General features: G+C 40.3%; 1 protein-coding gene across 3 annotated transcripts in view; it reads left to right on the top strand.

The window, feature by feature from the left end:
* The window catches only part of DYRK4 (dual specificity tyrosine phosphorylation regulated kinase 4), a 34,754-nt gene extending 18,393 nt beyond the window's left edge, over window positions 1-16,361 (top strand). Inside the window, exons 6-9 of one of the 3 annotated variants that reach the window (XM_067304366.1) lie at window positions 8,861-9,010; window positions 13,102-13,271; window positions 15,268-15,422; window positions 15,865-16,361. In XM_067304366.1, coding sequence (XP_067160467.1) covers window positions 8,861-9,010; window positions 13,102-13,137 — 186 coding nt within the window. In that variant the 3' untranslated portion in view covers window positions 13,138-13,271; window positions 15,268-15,422; window positions 15,865-16,361. The remainder of the gene's footprint in view (window positions 1-8,860; window positions 9,011-13,101; window positions 13,272-15,267; window positions 15,423-15,864) is intronic. The other 2 variants (XM_013948758.2, XM_067304359.1) reach the window with 2 other exon arrangements.
* Window positions 16,362-21,412: the final 5,051 nt, after the last annotated feature.

Raw genomic sequence — 21,412 nt, 5'->3', positions numbered from 1 at the left:
AGGCATTTGGTATCCATTTGGCACTAGTGGAAGTGGCTTTACAAGATGCATTGCACTGTGGGAGGAGCACAGTAAAAGATATAAAGAGTGGAATTAATCTAATCTAATTTTAGGGATATAAAAATTTGTGATATCTAATCAACATTACTTGCACAGACTTCTCAAGTTAATAAAAACACAGTGACACTTCCACAGGAGAATTTGCTTATCTTGAACACTTAACGCTAAGACGGAACAAATCCTCTTCTGACTCCAAAATACCTGTTCCTTTGCAGGGCAAGTTCCTTAACTTTCCTTTGCTCCATTATTCCCCATTTACAAATGGGGAAACTAATACTACTCTACTTCACAGAGATATTGGCAAACATATTTTGTTAACAATGAGTTAGAGACAAACAGTATAGATATGCCTTACAAAACAGATTTCTTAAGTTTGAAATTTATAGCTGACACTTTTTAAAAGCTGTTTTTTTACTTTAATGTATCATAACTGAAACTTAGTGGTAATCCTGGCAGGTTTCTCTCACTTTGAGAATATTGCTGAGAAAACTTTATATAGTTTCTTGTGTTATCAAAAATTAGTTGGTCCTCTTCAGGTATGAGAAAAGAACCATCCTAAAGATGGTTTTTATTCTTGCATGACTTGGCACATGGAAAAATTTAATGTGCTTACAAAAATGACATGAAGTAAAATATGGAGAATGGAAAGCATTATGAGGAAGAGAAATAAATCAAAGAAAATGAAGTAAAAGACATTCCTCTTAATGTGGGACAGTTGAATGCATGTCCAGATCCATTCCTCTTTCCCTCCTGTGTAAGCCCTCTTGGGAATGTTAATAGATTCTCAACAAGTTAAGAGTCAAAACCTGAGATGGGAAAGCAGGGCCTAGAGGGTTCTGGAACCATGTAAATGTGTATTATAAATCTCTCTAATGAAAAAAATGGCTGCATTGCAGACAAACCAGAGAGAATGCAGCATACATCTTTCTGTCACATACCCCACCTCAAATATCCAGCAGGGCTGCTTATAAGCAGAATACTGACTCATAAAAGAGTGGTATTAGCAAGTGCTGGCAGTGACTGTGATGCATCCCATCTATGTAGTACACATACTTGATATCAACAGGGGATTGCACTGCTAACTTCCAGTATCACAAATGGATATTTTTCACAATGAGAATATCTACAACACACTACATTGTTTAGCATTAACTAAATCCCTTCTTGTGAACCTTGGTGAGGATTACTCAGAAATGCTTGATATACCTGTGGAAGATGAGAGTTTGAGTGTACCTAGTGGTATGTGCACATGCATGCTTGTTCGTCTGAGAATGTTTGCATGGGTGTGATTTATCTTAGACACACTTGATGCTTGTTTGTACTGTTTACTTTGTGTTTCACCAGAAGGAATCTCCATGCATTTGCAGGGCTGAGCCTGCCCTGCCAGCATGAGAGTGTCTGCTGTTATTTGGCTAGAAAAGGAGAAGCTGTGTTTCTCTTGAATGCAAAGTGTAATACTGGTGAGGATTTGTTGACTGGAGAGTTGCCAAATGTGGAAGAATGGAAAATGGGAGTGGTGGAAATGAGAGTGACATGCCTTTTGGGATGGTGCGCTTCAACAATAGTGTCAGGCAAGGGCATTGCTTAGACCTTCATGAGTGCAAAGGAATAGCTATTTGCCCTTTGGCCACAATGTGAAAAACTCAGTCCAGGAGAGTTAGTAAATGTTGCAGCTTCTAGACTAAGTTCTATGTATTTCTTATTTGAAAACTCTTGTTTCTGAGTGAAGATAGAACTATTCTGGGTTGTCGACTAATTTAGAGCCAGCAGGGAACATTCCTTGGTTGTATGAAGGAGGAAAGCATTTTCTGTCTTAGATATATCCACAAGATGGTGGGGAGGTAGCAATATCTCCATCAGTGCTCTCTCACACATATACAACACACAAGAGAGGTAAGGGAAAGACAGGGTGGCAGCTAAGCTCTTTCTCACTCTTTGTACCCAGAGGAGAGCCCCATTATCTCACAGAGCAGAGCAACTCTGCACTGATGCCAGCGAGGACCACAGACTAAATGCCACAGTTCAGCCTTCAGTAAATGAAACCTAATGTCCAATGAGAAAGCAGCCCTTGAGGTATTAATTAATCTTCATTTTCCAGGCTGGTAGTTCTGATGAATAGATTTTTCTCACTGCATAGCGAGGTCACTGTGACAACAAGTTTTGAAAAAATATAAGTTCGGGTGTTTTTTTGGTTTCACAAGCATACGATCTCAGTGAGAGAGAACAGACTGAGACAGCTAGGATAACAGCTAATCCTGTTATATTTGTCTTTCTTATTACTGACTTGCCGTGATAAATATGGAAAATTATATTTGGCTAGAAGGAGTCTGAGAAAGGGAACAGATGGCCACTAAAAGAATACAAGAGCAGCTAGTAGTCACTGGCATATTTCAGGGATAAAAATTTAAATCTGAAGTCAAGCAGAAGGGTTATCCATTTTTTCAGATCAGGGTACTGTGTAGGAAACTGATCTCACTGTGCTCTGACTAGATGAAGGTGGACTTTCTCAAATGCCTTTTGCAAATTGAATGAACAGCCTCTCTCCTGCAATGAACATCTCTTGCAGTTATGCTGACAGAAATAGTTGACAAGGTGGGGAAAATGTTTATGTTCCTGCTATATTTTGAGTGAGTGAGAGTGCATTTACTATGGCTTTTTACTATATTGCATTTTACAGGCTTTATTCTGTTTTGATCAAGGACAGAGAGAATAAAGCACCCATTTAAAAGAGGAGACAATGGAGTCTGTATTTTATATAGTTGTGTATTTTATCATTTCTGTAATCTTAATATGTTTCTGATTTCTATGGTCAATGAAGTACTGAAAAAAATAAGCTGACATTTTAGGCGTTATTAGGATGTGTCGCAATTTCTGATTTTGCAGAATGCTGAATGCTCAGTACCTAAAACTGCTTATGATTGCAGATTAGGTAGTGAATGGGGCCATTGTTCTATTTCTTGTTGATAACTGGAAATAGCAAGGTAATGGCCAGTAAAACGTAATTTGAAGGGCTGGAATAACAGGAGATTGTAGTTTGGGATTGAAACCCAATACTGGAGCTGTAGGATAGGCCAAGTACTATATTAATAGGACAGCCAGGAATGAGACAGAGTAGAATAGTAAGAGTTGCTGCAATTTTTCTTTAGGGTACATCTGCCAGGATTAAACCAGTGACAATAGCTCAGCTGTAGTTGCTATTCTAGATGTACAGGATTTTGCTAGTGCAGATACTGATGGGTCATCTAGTTCATCATCATCAAATAAGTCACTGTGGGGACTAAATGCTTAAGCCAGCTGCTCCCCATCCAGCCACTGGTAGGACTGTTGTAAGCATGGATCAGTTTCTCCACATGTAAAAGATGATGCAATCTACCTATTTAGCGGGAATGTTATAAGGGTTGATCAGTTATTGATTTCAAGGTGCTTTGAATGAATTGCACAAAGGGTCCTAAAGAACTATAAACCCTTAATAAGTAGGTTTTGACAAAGACAAAGAAAATCACAATTTTCTGTGATAAAAAAGGCAAAACTATGGGCTGAAGGACTGATTCTGCTTTTGCCATGTAAATGGGTAGGAGCCACAGAAATGCCTACAGTCACAAAGTTGTACAGAAAGAATAAATGAAATGAGCCAATCCGTATGTATATAAAATCTGTATTTATGATTATATTTTGCTGTAAAAGGAAACATGTCCATCTCAGAATCTTACTGATCTTTTCTCAGTGTATAGAACTGGAATTGATTCAGAAGTGTTGTACACAGCTTGGAGCTCACTCACATACTTTCTTAGCACTTGCTGAGTTTTAATGGCATTTTGTGAATACTTCATGATCTATTAGTAAATATAGTACATTTTTTAAATTCAAATTTTGCAATATAGATATCACTGCAGAGCTTATTTTAAGTATTGCTAAAAAATAAAATGCCATTTGGGGGTGAAGACTGTATGGTCTGTACAGGTATGTGAGGTCCAGTGTATCTTATTTGGTCTCCAGTGACTATTTTTCTTTAAAATCCTGGCTTTATATTGACTTGTGGCTAGAAAAGCACAAAGTTGTGCTCTTCAAATATTTTTTTTTCTATTAAAAATGCTCTGCAATATTTTAAAAAAGCTTTTTAGAGAATGTAATTTTTTCAATGAGTCCAGAAATTGAAAAATAGATTCGCTGGTAGTAAAGTATAGATGAAAGTGGGAAAAAGTATAACATGGCTTAAAATCAATACTGGTTGTTATATCTAGTAGAATTATGAATGTGGATTCCAGGCTCACCTTCTTAAGAAATGTTGTGACTTTCCCTTGAATTTCAAGATATGTAGTTTACATGTGAAATGATTGCCAAAATATTCTGGCATTGGGTTTTCCATAGATTGTCTATGCAGATTCATGCTGCTGAACAGTGGCCGCAAGGACATTTGGCACGCTGGGTGAAGTGTATCATGTTTTAGGACATTCATGTATAGGATGAAGGAATCCACCGGTTCTGTTTTGGGGGCATTTGTTGTGGTTGCTGTGGAGATGTTTTGGATTTACAGCACATAATCACTTCCCCCCTGCAAGCCCATCTCTAGTTCCACAGGTGAGAATTACTGACTCTGTCTCATGCAGACTAGAGGTTTTCCTACCGTTCCTCTTCCTTATAGTCTCCTCTGCTCCACAAATACCCATGAGCTTTCCTCTCAAACTGCAACCAATTTGCGTAACCAAGTTAAAACCAGAGCTGTTCCCAGCTTGTTCTTCCCTTTAGGCCTGCAGAAGGACTTTTCTTTTTTTTCTTTTTTTTCTAACTTTTTAAATGGATCAAATAAAGAGAAAATACCTGTGATAGACTCTAAAACCACTGTTGTCCAAAGACCGGTTTCTAACTGGCCTGCCCAACTTTAGTGATGTATTCATGGTTGATGGTGAGACAGTTGAACCTCCATGTTAGAGAAAAGATTTAATTTGTACGAGCATGTAGGTTTGTACATAGAGAAAGAATTAGGTTGTGAGGGACCTCTAGAGGTCTCCAGTCCAACCCTATCTCCAAGGATGGAGAACCCACAGCCTCTCTGAGCACTGGTTCATCGTTACAGGGCAGAACGTCTAAGAGTCATTGTACACATATCTTCAGCTTGATCTGCACCTTTAAGGCAATTCCAGTGTGCCTTGGATATATCAAGGTCACTGTAGATAAGTTTGTACACAAGCATCCTAGACCCAGTGCAGCTCCTGTAGATATGCAGTGGATTGGCGCAGATGCAACAGTCTAACCTGAGCTGTCCCTTTCTTTAAGTCAGACAGTGAGCCTGAAAGAAAACGGCATTGTTGCCCTTTTTAGTGTAGCTTGGCTATGTCATGGAAGACATTTTATGGCATTAGTCAGTATGAAACACAACAGTCATACTCCTTCAGTATGCAGTCGTATTTTCATTTTACTGAAGTCCACCACAAAGGTCTTTAAAAAGTGATTCCTTCCATATGTTACCACCTCCCAAGCTACTTCTCTGGCTAACCTGTTTAAACTAATCTTATCATGGAGACCAAGGTAACAACAGTGTCTTCTTTCACCACCAAAGGACCTGTAATTTCCATCAGCCAGTATCATTGGCACCGGATTGGCTAAAAGCCATTGCAAAGAGCTTCCTTTTCTTTATCATCAGCAGGTGCTCTGCTCATCTAAGATTGTGCGATAGAGGCCACAGCAGCCCTGGCTGCAAAACAGACAAAGAATACCACCATTCTTCTTTATTTAAATATTTTCAATCAGCAGCTCACAACCATAAGATATTTTGGTTGTAAATTAGTTTTTCTGAAACTCTAAATTAAAATTTCCCTCTCATGCCTCCAAGTTCCTCTGCTTTTAGAGAAAATAGTGCTATTCTGCCGCTGTAGAACTCTCCAGTCAATTGCTGTGTCTGATTGGATAAAGGTGGTTTTTCGACTGTAAGTAGTAGCACCCTTTCTCTCAGAACCCAAGGATGAGAGAAGACATTTGACCAAACCCAGTGAGGTTCACTCCACCCCGTAGAGCAGAACTCCATGCTGCTGCAGCTACAGAGTTTTCAATACCCAAATTTAATTATAGATTACTGTGATTTACTGCATTCCGTTACTAGAAGAAATGTACAATGGTTCTTAACATGATTATTTTTTATAAAAAGACTGCTGAAAGCACCAGCAGAATCTTAAAAAAGATAGCTGCTTAGCACTTTCCTCATGTTTCTTTTTTTGTAATTTTTGCTAATCTTAATATCTGTCTCATTTTTTGCATTTGAATCAATGGATTTTTTTCCATTCTTCAGTAAATTTAAACATCACATTATGTTTTTTATAAAATCTGTGCCACAAGTTAATTCAGTTTAATGCTGCTATTAACAACGGACGGGCTCACAAGCTACCTTGAGAGTCAGTTTAAAGCAGTTCTTCTGAGCAGACTTACTGTCTGCTTTTGAGCACAGATTTGGGTGTACCAAAGGCCCCCTTTCTCCTCCACTGACTACATAGGACTCAGCATATCAAGCATGCTGAGAGGCATAATAGGTCAAGCAAGCTGTCTCTGCACCTGCCCACAAAACAGCTGTTCGATTAGGAGGAGGGGAATTGCTAGAGCATAGCATGTTTTCAGCTGCTTCCATGGTCCTCTCCAATGCTATGTTGTCACAGAAACACCCAAACTATACAGTGATTTTAGGGTTTTTTCCAGAATCATTTTTATTAAAGAAAACATCATCTCATGTTTGCAGTCTTCCCATGTGGATGCATTTTCTCAGTCTCAACTGACTGTTCAAGAGAGTGATCATCTGGGATCTAACAAAGTCTTCCATCAGGTGTGTGACTCTTTAGCTGACTTTAAAGAATCTCTTAAAGCTTGTTTTCTAAGAGAACCCCTGTAATAAATGAAACTGAGCAGAAAGAAGTTCTTTGTTTCCTGTCCTCGCCCATTTTCCCTGTAGCTCTATGACTTTGTCCCAAGTGCCTGTATGTTCTTTCTGCTAGCTTTTCAGTAGCATTTGAGGCTGTTTTTTCTGCCCAACCACTTTCGTTTCTTGATGTTTTCATGACAAATCCACTGGAATCTCAGTTCTATGGTTTTAAAGCCTTTCTGTAGTATTGAAGAAGAACATTTATTCATCCAAGTTGGCTGGATTGAGAGCTTTGTTTCTTAGCTTTTTGAGAGAATATCAAATCCCTCCATTGTTTTCAAAAGCTTGACAAAATCATTTTTCTGTCCTTCCCTGATGACAAAAATTTCACAAGCTCTTAAGGGTTGCAGCCTGACTTCTTTGGGCCTTGTCCTGCATTTAATAGTGCATAGGTGATCTACTTCACATCTATTTCAAATCCTTTTTTAATGTTTGCAAAAGAAATATTCTACCTCAAAAATTTTCTTTGCTGATAAGAGGGTGGTTTCTCTCACCATTGATTTCCAACAATATCAGAATTCCTAGCATTCATAAAACCACATTTTTAAATGACTGAGTTTAAAGAATAAGTGGTGTAGAAATGTTTTGCAGATAACAAATGGGACTAGTCTTCAGGAAGGCCTGATTATCCTGGAGCTTTCAAATGGTTATAAGGATCTCTTTTTCAATAATAAGTGCACAGAAAATGCCTTTTCCTCACTATCAAGGGGTGTAGCAAAGGGGACTTAAGCAAGGAGAACTCTATGGGAAATAAGGGAGGAAGGAAATATTGAGAATCCAGTGCAGGGAATACTCTCCCACCAGGCTGTTCAGCTTTCAAACCCTACCACCTTTCCCAGCTGAAGTAGTCACTGCCGTGCTGCTGGATGGAGATGCCCGTGCTAGACTGCCCAATTACCTGGACAACCAGCTTCCACACATTAGTACAGCTGGGAACTACTGTCACCCCTTTCTCCAAGACTTTTCTTCTTGGCTTGCAGCCTTCCTTACTAATCTCTCCAGCTATCCATATTCAGTGCTAGCCCTGTTCTGCCTGCATCTGTCTGTGTTAGCCAGGAAAAGTTAAGTCTACCACTACCTAAATGGGGTTGTAGAGAAAACAGAGCCAGACTCTTTTCAAAGGTGCACAGTAAAAGGACAGGAGACAACAACAGAAATTGCAATAAGAGAAATACAGACTAGATATAAGGGGTAAAAAAAATCACAGAGTGGTTAAGAATAGATGCCACTGAATCTTCATCCTTGGATGTTTTCAAAACTCAGGTGGACAAGGCACTGGACTACGTGATCTAACTTTGAAGTTAACCTTGCTTTGTGCAGAAGTTGTCTAGAGACCTTCAGAGGTCCCTTCCCAACCTAAATCTTTCTGTGACACTATCATTTTAAGTCTTTGAAAGGCATCAGTGAGAAGGTAGGATACTTACAAACTCTGTACATCAGGAGGGAGACTTCCTTTCTCTTCCTTGGTTCGCCTTTCTCGAGGCATCTTCTCCCCACTGTGGCAGACTTAAAAACGTGAAGGGCCTGAATCACCACCCCAAGCACAATGAAGACAATTAATTGTTTATCTTTTTCAATATACTTACATAGATTTATATACACCTCGTCTCTGAAATGCTACCATGCTGAACAGAAAGGACCCCAGTGATACCAAATAACAAGCAGTTAGGTTTGTCCCATTCCTTTTTGCCTCCCAGTAACAGAGAAACTCTTCCTCCAATGGAGCCTCTGTCCATCTGGCTTCTTGGATAGCATCTGCTCTTTTTCCCTTCACCAACAGGTGTCAGAGTGAGCTACACACATTTTGAATGTTTTGAATCTTGATGTATTTCAAAGTCATTATAAAGAATTGCTTGCCAGTTTGCTATGTTATATCTACTTATGCTTTCTTTTTAGAAAGTCAATTACAGTGTTATTTCCCTTCGACCTCTGGAAGGCCAAGCAAAGCATCGTTTGGTTGCAGACACTGCAAAGCCTCCTTGCCTTGAAAGGAGCCTGCCTCAGATAACAAAAAAGAGCCTGCAGAATGTGCTCCCCTCTCTTCAGGTGAGTTATGAAGCTCATAGGCATCCTGTGTTTCACTGGTTAATCAGCTTCTCTCTGGCAGTGCTGAGAGAGCATCAGTGGCAAAGTGTATATGTGTCTGCGTGGGGGAAGAGAGAAATAATTTAGTGTCAGCACTTGCATCAGTTTCTGCTTTCAGTCTTAGTTTAAAAAAAGGAAGAACTATAAAAAATCGAATAGATAAATTGCTTAGCAATTTATCAGGAGTAGTCAGCATAGCTTCACCAAGGGGAAATGATGCTTAACCAATCTGATAGCCTTCTATGCTGGAATGACTGCCTGGGTAGATGAGGGGAGAGCAGTGGATGTTGTCTACCTTGACTTCAGCAAGGCTTTCAACTCTGTCTCCCATAGCATCCTCATAGAGAAGCTCAGGAAGTGTGGGTTAGATGAGTGGACAGTGAGGTGGCTTGAGAACTGGCTGAATGGCAGAGCTCAGAGAGTTGTGATCAGCGGCGCAGAGTCTAGGTGGAGGCCTGTAGCTAGCGTCGCCGCGCCAGGGGTCAGTCCTGGGTCCAGTCTTGTTCAACTTCTTCATCAGTGACCTGGATGAAGGGACAGAGTGCACCATCAGCAAGTTTGCTGACAATACAAAACTGGGAGGATGCACCAGAGGGCTGTGCTGCCATTCAGAGGACCTAGACAGGCTGGAGAGCTGGGCAGAGAGGAACCTCCTGAAGTTCAACAAAGGCAAGTGCAGGGTCCTGCAGCGAGGGAGGAATGACCCCATGCACCAGTACAGGTTGGGGGTTGACCTGCTGGAAAGCAACTCTGCAGAGAAGGACCTGGGAGTGCTGGTGGACACGAAGTTAACCATGAGCCAGCAATGTGTCCTTGTGGCCAAGAAGGCCAATGGTCTCCTGGGGTGCCTTAGGAAGAGTGTTGTCAGTAGGTGGAGGGAGGTGAGCCTCCCCCCCGCCCCCGACTCAGCCCTGCTGAGGCCACATGTGGAGTAGTGTGTCCAGTTCTGGGCTCCCCAGTACAAGAGGGATGTGGCACTACTGGAACAAGTCCAGCGAAGGGCTACAAAGATGATGAAGGGACTGGAGCATCTCTCCTCTGAGGAGAGGCTGAGAGAGCTGCGCCTGTTTAGGCTGGAGAAGAGAAGACTGAGAGGGGATCTTATTAATGTGTACAAATATCTGAAGGGAGGGTGTCAAGAGGATGGAGCCAGACTCTTTTCCGTGGTGCCCAGTGACAGGACACGAGGCAACGGGCACAAACTGAAACACAGGCAGTTCCATCTGAATATGAGAAAAAACTTCTTCACTGTGAGGGTGACAGAGCACTGGAACAGGTTGCCCAGAGAGGTTGTGGAGTCTCCTTCTCTGGAGATATTCAAAACCCGCCTGGACGCGATCCTGTACAATGTGCTCTAGGTGACCCTGCTTGAGCAGGGTGGTTGGACTAGATGATCTCCAGAGGTTCCTTCCAACCTCAACCATTCTGTGATTCTGTGATTCGTGACTCTTTCCAGAGACTGTAAGGTACACCCAACTTAGCAGGAGTGTTTTGAAGTTGTCTTCACTTTTGGCATTTATAAAACCAGCTTTCCTTCTTCCTTTCCTATTTTGCACAAAGTCTGTATCCACCCCCTGCCTGTACTCCTCATATTCCTTTGCATCTTTTTTCCCCAGTGAATGAGGGACATGCACTACTTACCACCACCATCTCCAATCTTTCTTTTTTTCAACTTTCCTCTGGTTCAGTGGAATCTTTCTATACGAGAGACTTTACAGGTTCTGTAGGTCTCAGGTTTTTTTGGATCTCTTGGTCTAGAAGGCCCCACGTAATGCATTTTGTTTGTGAACCCAAGAATAATCTCAAGTGTTTAGACTTTGAAACTGGCAACCTGCCACAGATGCATTACTACAAATTGTTTAATTTGATTTGTAATATGTGTATGAGTTGGGTGAAGTTACAAGATGCAGACTGGCATGAAGGGTGAGGTGGAACGAGTACGCCTCCTAAAGCATTTTGTTTGTCTTAGAAGCTTAATTTTGTGGCCTTCATCACATTCACTCAAGTCCTATATAAGCCAATAATTAAGTTTTTGAATCTGAAAATGAACCATCCCTCCCATTTTATTTTCTGTGGAAAGATGAGAACCAAGAGTGTTACAGAGTTATTTTATCTTTTAAAAGAGCACTGGAATATATATATTTTTGTAAGAAGATGCAAAAACACCTACAAGAAGCCTTTTGCTTGGCTTAGAAATGCCAGGGGGTATGAAAATTTCAGTCTAGAAAAACATGATTATGTGTTCTCTGTTTAGGGAGCTTTTTTGTTTACTCTTCCTTGGAAATAACACAGCATGATTTGAACTGAGGCACTGTGTAGTGGAATGGAGGCAGAGTTCTGAAGCTAGGGCTCAGGGGGATAGCTGTAGGACAAACTGTGTCAGCACAGACCTGGACTTGAGCTGTTCAAGTGGTGCCTCTCATTCCTGGCTGCCCTGCTTTTGTAGCAGTTAATACTGCATCAAAGTAGCAATGTTCCATGCAAGTCTGGGATATGATTTTATTTTAAAACAGAACTGATTTCACTTGCACTAACACTTTCTTACCCTAAAACTCACAAACACCAAGATGCATGTATCTAAATGAGCTGTCCATGATATCTTGCAGTGACATGGAGGATGAGTGATGCCCACTGCTTAGTCCACATCACTTCTGGGTTCTTCTTAATTAGCAACCATTTGGTAGGTTTTGAGTAAAGTTTTTGTACCCTTCTGAAGCTGAGAGAGACTGTGACCTTTTGTCTCTCCACCCTGTCCCATCTCTGCAAGTCCTTAGGATTTTTTCAAAGGATGATAGAATTAGAGAATTATTTCAGTTGGAAGGGACCTCTGGAGGTCATCTAGTCCAACCATCCCCACTGAAAGCAGAGGAAACTTAGAGCAGGTTGCTCAGGGCCTTGTCAGGTTCTGAATATCTCCAAGAATGGAGATTCCACCCCCTCCCTGGGCACCTATTCCATTATTAACCACCCTCAGGGTGAAAACATTTTTCCTAATATCTAATCAGCATTTTCTGTGCTGCAACTTGTATCCACCTATCCGTTTTGTCCTGTGACCATGCACCTTAGAGAAGAACCTGGCTCTGTTTTCTCTGCATCCTCCTGTCAGGTAACTGTAGACAGCAGTAGAATCTCCTCTGAAGCTTTCTCTTCTCCGAACTGAACAAATGCATTTCTCTCAGCTTCTCCTTATATGTCATGTGGTCCAGGCCCCTGACCATGCCCTGACCTCTCCCCTGGACTTACTCCAGTTTGTCAATGTCTTTCTTGTCCTAGGGAGCCCAAAACTGGATGCAGTTCTAGTCTCACAAGAGCTGAACAGAGAAGGAGAATCCCTTCCCTCTCCCCTCTAGTTATCGTCTTGCTAATATGGCCCAAAATTGGATGCAGTTCTAGTCTCACGAGCTCTGAACAGAGAAGGAGAATCCCTTTCCTCTCCCTACTAATTATCGTCTTGCTAATATGGCCCAGGATGTGTTTGGCCTTCTTTGCTGCAGAGGTGCACTGCTCACTCATGTTCAGGTTGTTGTCCGTGAAGACTGCCATGTCTTTTTCTGCAGAGCTGTTTTCTTTTAGTTGTCTGCCAGCTTGTCCTTCTGCATGGGGTTGTTCTTTTCCAGGTGCAGGACTTTGCATTTGTCTTTGTTCAGCTTCATGAGGTAGCTGTTATCCTATTTCTCTGGCCCATTGATCTTAATGTGAGGGACCCCTCTGGATAGCAGCCTGAATTTGGTATAGTCCTCAAACTGGCTGGGGATGCTTTCCATCTCATCATCCAGGTCATATTGATATTAAAATCTAGAAGCCTTAGTATCAGCCCCTGAGGAATGCAACTACCACCAGCCACCACCTACCACTTGGACTCCATATGATTGATCATAACCCTTTAGACTGGACTGTCTTTCTTCCCACTTGTAAAATGTCTCTCACACTGTGGGCACCACACAAAAAATGAAAAGCTATCAGCAAGTATAAGGACTGTCTTAATTTTTTTTTCTTTCTGGAAAAAAGTGTGCATTCATGTGGAAATTAAAATGCTATACTTGACGTTTCAGCATGCCACCAGCATATCATCTGTCATCACAAAGTAAATGGGACTTGTTTATAAATGAAGTGGTGCGGGAGAAGCAGAACTTTATCTGACTGCTCAAAACTAATCATGTGTCTCTGCACGGAGCTCAGGTTGCTATGCATTTTACAGGATGGAACTTTATGGACCTTGCTGGTATGAGGTGTTATTTTCTGAATATGTGTCTTTTATCTTGAGAGAGTGTTACTGGTGGGTTTTACTCATCCAGCAACCTAAAGGACTGAGAGTGCAGGAACAGATTTTTGCCTGGCTGCCTTAAATAGTGACCTCTTAGTGGAGTAAAGCTTCAGGTGGGGAGCTTGTCTCCTAATTTGTACTGTGTAATGGCAGCAGAAGCTGGTCCCATGCCTTTTCCAGTGTTACCTGTGGCTTATGTAAGGATAATATTTTGTACCTTGTTTAGCGCTGACTGTGAGATTCTTGCTAGCACTTGAGTATTACTTTCCTAAAGCAAACTTCTGTTTACATGAAAAAAAATCCCTCTCTTTTTCACAGGAAGGTTGCTTTTGATATTCCTCTTTATTTGCTAAAGTTGTATGAATCACTGATTCATTTTGGTTTGTTGGCTGAATCAGAACATTTAAAAAATCATCTCAATGAAGCAAAAAAGCTCCAGTAAATAGAAGTCATTTCAGGTCACATAGAAAACAATATTGCATGGTGGTGATTTTTTTAATTTTCAAAGGAATAAAGCAAGATTTGAAATGAAAACTCATTTTGAGACAAAAAAAAAAAATCGAACTGTTTTGCCTTTTTCATTTCCCAGTTCAGTTCCAGTTTTTTGTCCAAAGCAGCTTGATACATTTGTCATGACTTCATAAATAGTTTTGATCAACTTGTATACACATGTTTTGCAGATGAAAACATCAGACAGAAAAAAATTCACTCACCTCTTGTGGTGGCAAAAGTATCTTTTTTTAACCCTATTTCTGTACAGTTTTGGACAGCATTGATATTAGACAAATCAGAATGAACTACTCTGCAACTAATGTAGAGATTTGTAATAGAAATTTTAGGACTGGTATGAATGCAGTACAAGTGGAAATGTATTTGTGTGTTAGCACTGGGACAAACAGCAGAACAAGGGTTGAAAGAATGGCCTGTATTGATAACGAAGGATGCTGTTCCCAGGACTCTACTCCCACCAGTAAAACTGAGGAATGTGTTGTTTATGTCACAAACCAGAAAGCCAGCACTCTGATAAGACCACAGCACAGATGACCCATCAGCGAAAAATCTGCAAATTGTCGGCAGGAGGGTAGCAACAGCATTGCAGAATATCACATATGCCATTCCTTTTCCTGTTATCCCTGTATATTCCAAACATGCAAGAAAGAACAGACCATGAGCAGGTACCTTGCCTAAGATTTATGGAGACTAAAGTCAGCAAGGTTCTGAAGTGAAGGACCATGCCCAAACAGCTGATGACTCTTTAGGGGTATAAAAGATCTGTCCAAAGACTATTTCATCATCACGAATCAAGAAGAACCACAGAGATGTGATGTGGACTCAGTGGCTGACATCCCTTGTCCTCGGTGTCACACACAAGTGATCTTGGTCAGAACACTTGGTACTTGTGAGTATGTGGGTGTGAGAACTGAGTGAACAAAATCTCTGAGAAACCTGTGAGTGGATAAAATTCGTAAATAAATGTCACCTTCCCCTTCCATAATAAGATCTCACAATGAATTTTATTACACTAATTCTCTGCATTAGTCTCAGGTGCAGCTAAATTATGGAAGATTTTTCTTCCAATGAATTAACACTGTGTCTCATTTGTGTTCCCCTTCTAGGAGCTAATATCGACAGAATTTGAAAACCTTGAAACAAATATAGGGATGCTAATAACACTGTGAACTCATGTGTTTTCCTTTAAAAATGTCTCTATGCTGCAAAGGATTCTATCAGCATGCATAGAATGCTGAAGTGAATAGAATATTTTAGCAAGTAGAAGTATGAAAAATATCATATAAGATTTTCTTTTGTTTTCAGTTAAAGTTCTTTTGTTTCAGAAAATGACCTCATGATATGACTTTCAGGAGACAGTAGGGCATGCTTTGGATGTTAGTTTTTAAACTATATTTCAGTCGCAGCTACTGTTGAATAACTGTTTATCTATTGTGGATTTAAGGTGGGAACCTGCCCTGCGAATGACTCCAGATGAAGCAATGAAGCATGCATGGATCCAGGAACCAAAAACATTCAAAGCAAGACAGAAAACACAGATTTCAAGGAAAATGAGTGATGGCTCTTTCTTTACACCAGAAAAGAAAAAAGAGAATATTCGTAAGCATGTGCCAACTGGAGAACTAAGTGCATTTATATCAGTGTTTGGTGTTTCTTTATGTTTAGCAGTATTTGTCTGAAGTGAGGTGAGGTGATGATAAACAGTATGCAGATAATGGACTCTGGTGGACAGAGCCACTATTTATCACTTCTATAGAAACAGATCTACCTAATGGTTATGTCGTGTAATGGCTACCAACAAGAAGACTGACAGCACTAAAGGTTCACACAGAAAGAGCTTTTCTGTTTTTATTGCGAAATAATCAGATATGGTACCTGATACCAGATCATAGTGCACTTTGCTTTTAGACCGAAGAATACATTGATAGTTGTGAGATCCCAGAGAAAAAAATCGACTGATCTTTTGTGAGTTTGTGGTGATGATTTGTTTACCTGTTGTGGACAGTTTGCAGTCTCACGCTATTTTTTTTTTTTTTAATAGAAAATATCTGTCAAGACAGTGTTGACAAACTGAAAAGTGAACTGGCTGAAGGACTGACTCCCACTGTGCCCTCCACAGGCTCAATAGAAAATGAATTGCAGAACACAAGCAAACCTGTTATTCCAGAGAAACAATTGAAGACCCGAGTGGAAAAGGCTATCAAAAAAAATCAAGCAGAACACAGTGGTGAAACAGCTCTTCAGAAAAATTCTTTTTTTTTCCCACCAATTAAGTAATATTTAATACAAGCAATGATTGGTTCAGTCCCATACCTAATATATTTTGTAGGTATATACTCAGGAACATCACTTTAAACTGTATCTCTCTATGTATGGGCTGCACATGTTGTAGATACTCTTAATGTTCTTTTTACCCTAAAATAGTCCAAGTAACCAAAACAAAATGTGAAAAACAGTTTTTTTCCTAACTAACATCCTTGTTATGATCAGAGATCCTTCACAGCTAGCGGCACTATTTCTAATAAAATGGAGACTGTAGAGGTGGAGAGCGGCTTATGCTTGATATTATAATGGACTTTTGAATTTAAGGGTTTCTGCTTCCTGGAGCTAAACAAACAAATACATTGATCAGAGAATCTGAATCCTTTCACTTATATCATCATAAATCAGGAAGAATTCACAGATAAGATTGCTGATTTACTTCTATATAAATAGTAAAAGAAATCAAACCCAGCATCTCCATCTTTCTCCCTTTCTCCCTCTCTCTGAATGAAGCACGAGATGAAAGCCATTGGCATTCCTTCTTAGTAGACTTAAAAATGTAGATTATGTTCTTAGCTCTTTAGCAGCAGCAAAGAGGAATCATACTCTGTGCCCGCTTCTGCAGGGAACCCACTCTGTATTCATATCAAGAAGAAGGATGAATTTCAGCAAGTTTTGATTCAAGTAAATTGTCCTCCAGAGGGAGTTTTAGTTAATGCTCTGTAAGAACAGATTTCTATGACTCCTGAGCAGAATCATAATTAATTTAAACATTAAGCTCTTTGGACAATACATTGTCTTTTCTTTGCATTTATAAAGCACCCATTTCATTATGACTATTATCCTTTACTGTGGCCTATAAATTGTACTGGGTTTTTTTTTTTTTAGGAAATTATTCTGCAAAATGCAGCCACTACTGTAACAATGATATTGCAGTCATCCCAAGAGACTAAGTGATTGTAGGTGTTAAGAGTCACCATAACAGCAAGCTCCCACAGGTTCTACATGCAAAGGAAAAACCCACAGGACATGAGAACACTCATAACACAGCTCTTGCATACAAATGAGTAAACAAGCCACCTGGCAGGGTACAGAGGTGACACTATGACAAAAGGCCTACTGCAGTGTGCTCTCCTACTGAGTACAAAGTTAATGGTAAGAGTGATCTCAGAAGAAGTGGGGCACAGAAAATGGTCTGCAAGATATGGTGTGATCATTCTGTTGGTTTCAGGCAAGTCTCGGGACTCATGAAGAATCACCTGGAAGATAAGCAACCCAAGCAGGGCAATAGACCATTATTGAATGTAATTGGGCAGTGAATTATAAAGGTATTTTGGCAGACAAATATCATCCTTCTGTGATAAAGCCATCACTGACAGGCTGGTCAGCTTGCAGTACCAGAATGTCAGTATCTCTGGCTTCAAACACACTCCTTTGTAGCTTAGCCATCCTGGAGACTATAAAATGCTCCCATATTGACCAGAGTGAGGTACGAAGAGAAGTGAGTTCTCTTGTGCATTACACTTCTGTGATTGCATAGAATATCCAGGGTGGGTGAACATCTTGCAGAACGTAGGGATAAAGATGTGGACAGAGCCTTATAAAGTTTCACAGAGAAGGAGTTCCACCCCTGATGGGAGCTGAATGATTCATCCCTTCTTACACAGAGTATTCAGATATATTGTTGTAGGTATTTGAGAAAGATTTGGGCTGTTTGCAGGTAACACAGAAGATAAAAAGCCAAGGGTTTATGTTTAAGTGCAAGAGTTCAGTGTAGATTAATAACAGCAGAAGGGTATCCTGATACCATCTATTGTGACAGACCAGATTCTTGCACCCTTCGAACTAGAATTTGTAATGTTTCAGTTCACTTGGCGTTCGTTTTCCATCTCTGTTGTGGTATGTTCACATGATTGCTTAGACTCCTCCAAGCTAAAATATCTCTTATCAGAATTATGCAGTTGTGTATTTGTCTTTAGAGGCAAAGTTTGAGGTCAATCATACCAAGCTGTTCTTGATAGTATTGCTTAGTCCTAATGAAGCTGTAAACCCAGTCTGACGTACGGGCTCATTTGCTGTAGCTGCGTTTTCTTCACAGTTAAGGCATTTCAATAGCCTTTTGTAGCAAGCAGCATCATATTACTTCTCATGGCATATGCTGATGGCTTTTTCAAGGCATTCAGAGTGTTGAGGGAGAAGTCAGTCAGCTGGGACTGCAATTCAGTTTGATTATCCTTCTGTTCATGGAAAGCAACTGGTTATCTTTTTAATGTAGCTAACTGGCTCCCACGTATTTCCTGTCTTCCCTTCCTTGCTTTCCTCTGTTAATTCCTTCAGCCTCCACAGTGATTTCTATCTTCAACATCTTTCCTGATAAGGGCTCTTTTAGATAACTGTTGGATTTTTTCAGAGACCACAAGTAATATACTTGATAGAAATGCCTTGACAGAAAGATCTAGCCTTCAGGTATCAGCCCTGCCTTCATGTTCTTCTGCAGAAAAGAAACAAGCAGATCAATCAGATACAGGTAGCATCTTGTCCTTCCTTCAGTAAGAGAAAAATCTTCAAAATATTGAAAACATTCTTCTGACTCATGTTCTGTTCATGCCACCTACAGACTAGTGAGGGAACAGATTCTTAGAGAAAACCAACAAGAGTGACCCATTTAATTAACTGAAAAGCCCAATTTGCAGATCTTATTTTGTCTCTATGTGATATATGACCGTTGTTTAGCCACATTCACCAAGAAGTGAGGCTTAGGTGACTGCTTTCCTGTCTGTCTGTCTGCTCATTGATATGCCTATCTTCTAGTTGTTGCGTAGAAGAGAGAGATCCTGTTAGTGTAACCAATGAGGGAAAAGCAGGAGAATTTGGTTATAGTCAGTTGTCTCTTTGCACACCAAGCAGTATGAAACCCTGGCTGGACAGTCAGCATATGCATCTTTCTGCATCATTTGAAGGGCGTGGTGTCCCTTGTCCAGAGGGCAGACCAAACAAAGGCAGGTTGGGGATGTGGGACATGGAAGGAGCTGGGGATATTGCAGTGGAGATAACTGGTTTGAGAGGGTGTGTGGCTAGAATGGGTATCATGGTATGGGACCAGTAGGGGAAGTGGAGGGAAATAATGATGTTGAGATAAACAGAAGTTGCAGGAGCCAGCACTGCTCCAGCTGTTGGTGTTTACAGGATGTAGGATGCAGAACTGCAAGAAGTCAAGTGGTGAGAACACAACTGTTCATTGAATAAGTGCTTATATTTCTTCTCTCTTTGAAACTTCTGAGAAAATGTCTGTAAAAACTAATGATAATGCATGCTCCTAAGTCCTGCTGCCTTTCAGGAATTTAATGTTTTTTTCAAAAATTACAATCTGCTGCCCCTCTTAGGAAGCTGCATAAGTATCATAGCTGTAAGTCACACCCACAGTCACTGCCAGAGCCCAGAAAAGACCATGAGGATTGTAACTCCTGTGCCCAGCTCTTCCACATGCTTCAGCCTGAAGTTCGTTCTTTTATTCAAGGTCAATAAAGGTATCATTTCATTTCATTAAAGATATCAAGATACTCATTTTATCAGGATACCACAATCTTAAAACACCGCAATCCAAATCCAAATAACACAAAGATGCAGTTGTGTATGAAGTGTTGCCTGTACATTGGTTTCAGATCCTTTGCTAATGTTCGAATGCCATCTAGTGTTGGAACAGGTTGGCGTGTACAAGTTTGAGTGTACGGTTATTGGCAGCCCTTCAATGCCCTATACAAGAGTGATATGCCCACCAAATATAACTCAGAACAATGTGCAACAGTGGTGAAGTCTGTGCTTGCACCTAGAATGCTGTAGCTTAATCTGGGAACAGAGTGCTTCTTCAGGGTTATACCTCATCCCAAATAACAACAAAAAAAGCACCTTACTTTAAGGGTAAAATTGAGCCGCAGGGGTGCAGCAGTATCCATCTGTAGTAAATTGAAAAAAAGACTGAGGTTAGTGATTGCTTCGCTGGATCAATGTACCTAAAAAACTCTCAGAACAAAATACAAGAAATCTAGAGCAGAGCTTTTGCAGCTTCCTTTTTTGTTTGTTTTTTGTTTTTTGTTTTGCATTGCTTTGATTTCACATTACACAATATGCACATAATATTTTACAACCTCTGTAACATTGGCATGAATAAGTAGGGAATCATCTGTCCTGGAGCAATGGTGGTAACCAAGAGTATAAATCATTGGTAATGCTAGCTTTTGGGTGATATAGACAATACCACGAAGTAAAGATCAGTCTCTTACATATGTATCAAACATTTATTACCTATATATCAGAAGAAAAGTTAATGTTTGTTGGACTGAACTGATTAAAGCCATCAGGATTTTTCAGTCTCTTTGCAGACTTGACAGAGAAACTGAGAGGGTAGTCATGTTGCTTCCAGATTTTTTTTTATCAAAAAGGTCATAGTGAAGTGATTGCTAGGCCCAGTGGATTTGAGGAACTACAGCAATTTCTGATAGAGAAAATCCAGGAAGATCCATGCTGTTAGAATTAAATCTTTCAAAACTGTCAGCTCTGCAACCTTGTGATTCAAGAATATTACTTCGGTGCTGTGAGGCCCAATCATTTGTTTATCAGGTGTACTGAATAGACAGAGCACTAAGAATTATTTCTAACAGAACACTCAGTCTTGTCTTTTAATGGATTGGAGCTTCTTTGTATTAGTGCTGGTGTCCACACAGCACTATTGTATGGGATGGGCTTAAGCTCATATTATACACAAGAAACTAGATTGCATAATAGAAGTGTTACCGTTGCTCTGTCATTTAAGCACATTAAAACTGCTAACTCTTCACATAAAAGGTTGACCATTGATTGGATTGTTGCTTCTATTAGGAAGAGAAAAAAAAAAAGAACATAATTAAGAATTTCTTTAATGCAATCCTGTGTATTTGTATAGAATGTATATGGGTTCCTACTTCCCCTGAACTCAATACGGCAGGGAATGCTTTCTACTCTCACCATTCCAAACCTATTTCCAGACAGTGCACCGCTCAAAAAAGGTCTTCAGGATCCACCTGCTAAGAATGCATCTCTGATTCTGTGACCTCCACAAGTAGCGATATTCCTGATTACTCCAAGTCTATGGTGCAAGAGTTTGTCAGTCAGCATTAATTTCTGTGTGCGTGTGCCCTCATACTTGTTATGTGAGACAGCAAAAGCCTGTTTGTCAATCTCAGTCATCTCTGACCCTCTCTCTATACTTCTCAGTACTCCTAACCTTCAAATGACAAGTCTGTCAGCAAAATGCGTGTGTAGACACTGTGCTGTTTGCATCAGTTCCAAAA

This window comes from Apteryx mantelli, chromosome 1 (genome assembly GCF_036417845.1).
Source record: "Apteryx mantelli isolate bAptMan1 chromosome 1, bAptMan1.hap1, whole genome shotgun sequence".
Classification (NCBI taxonomy): domain Eukaryota; kingdom Metazoa; phylum Chordata; class Aves; order Apterygiformes; family Apterygidae; genus Apteryx; species Apteryx mantelli.
The sequence above is the reverse complement of the archived record's forward strand: the minus strand, read 5'-3'. Positions and strand labels throughout refer to the sequence as shown.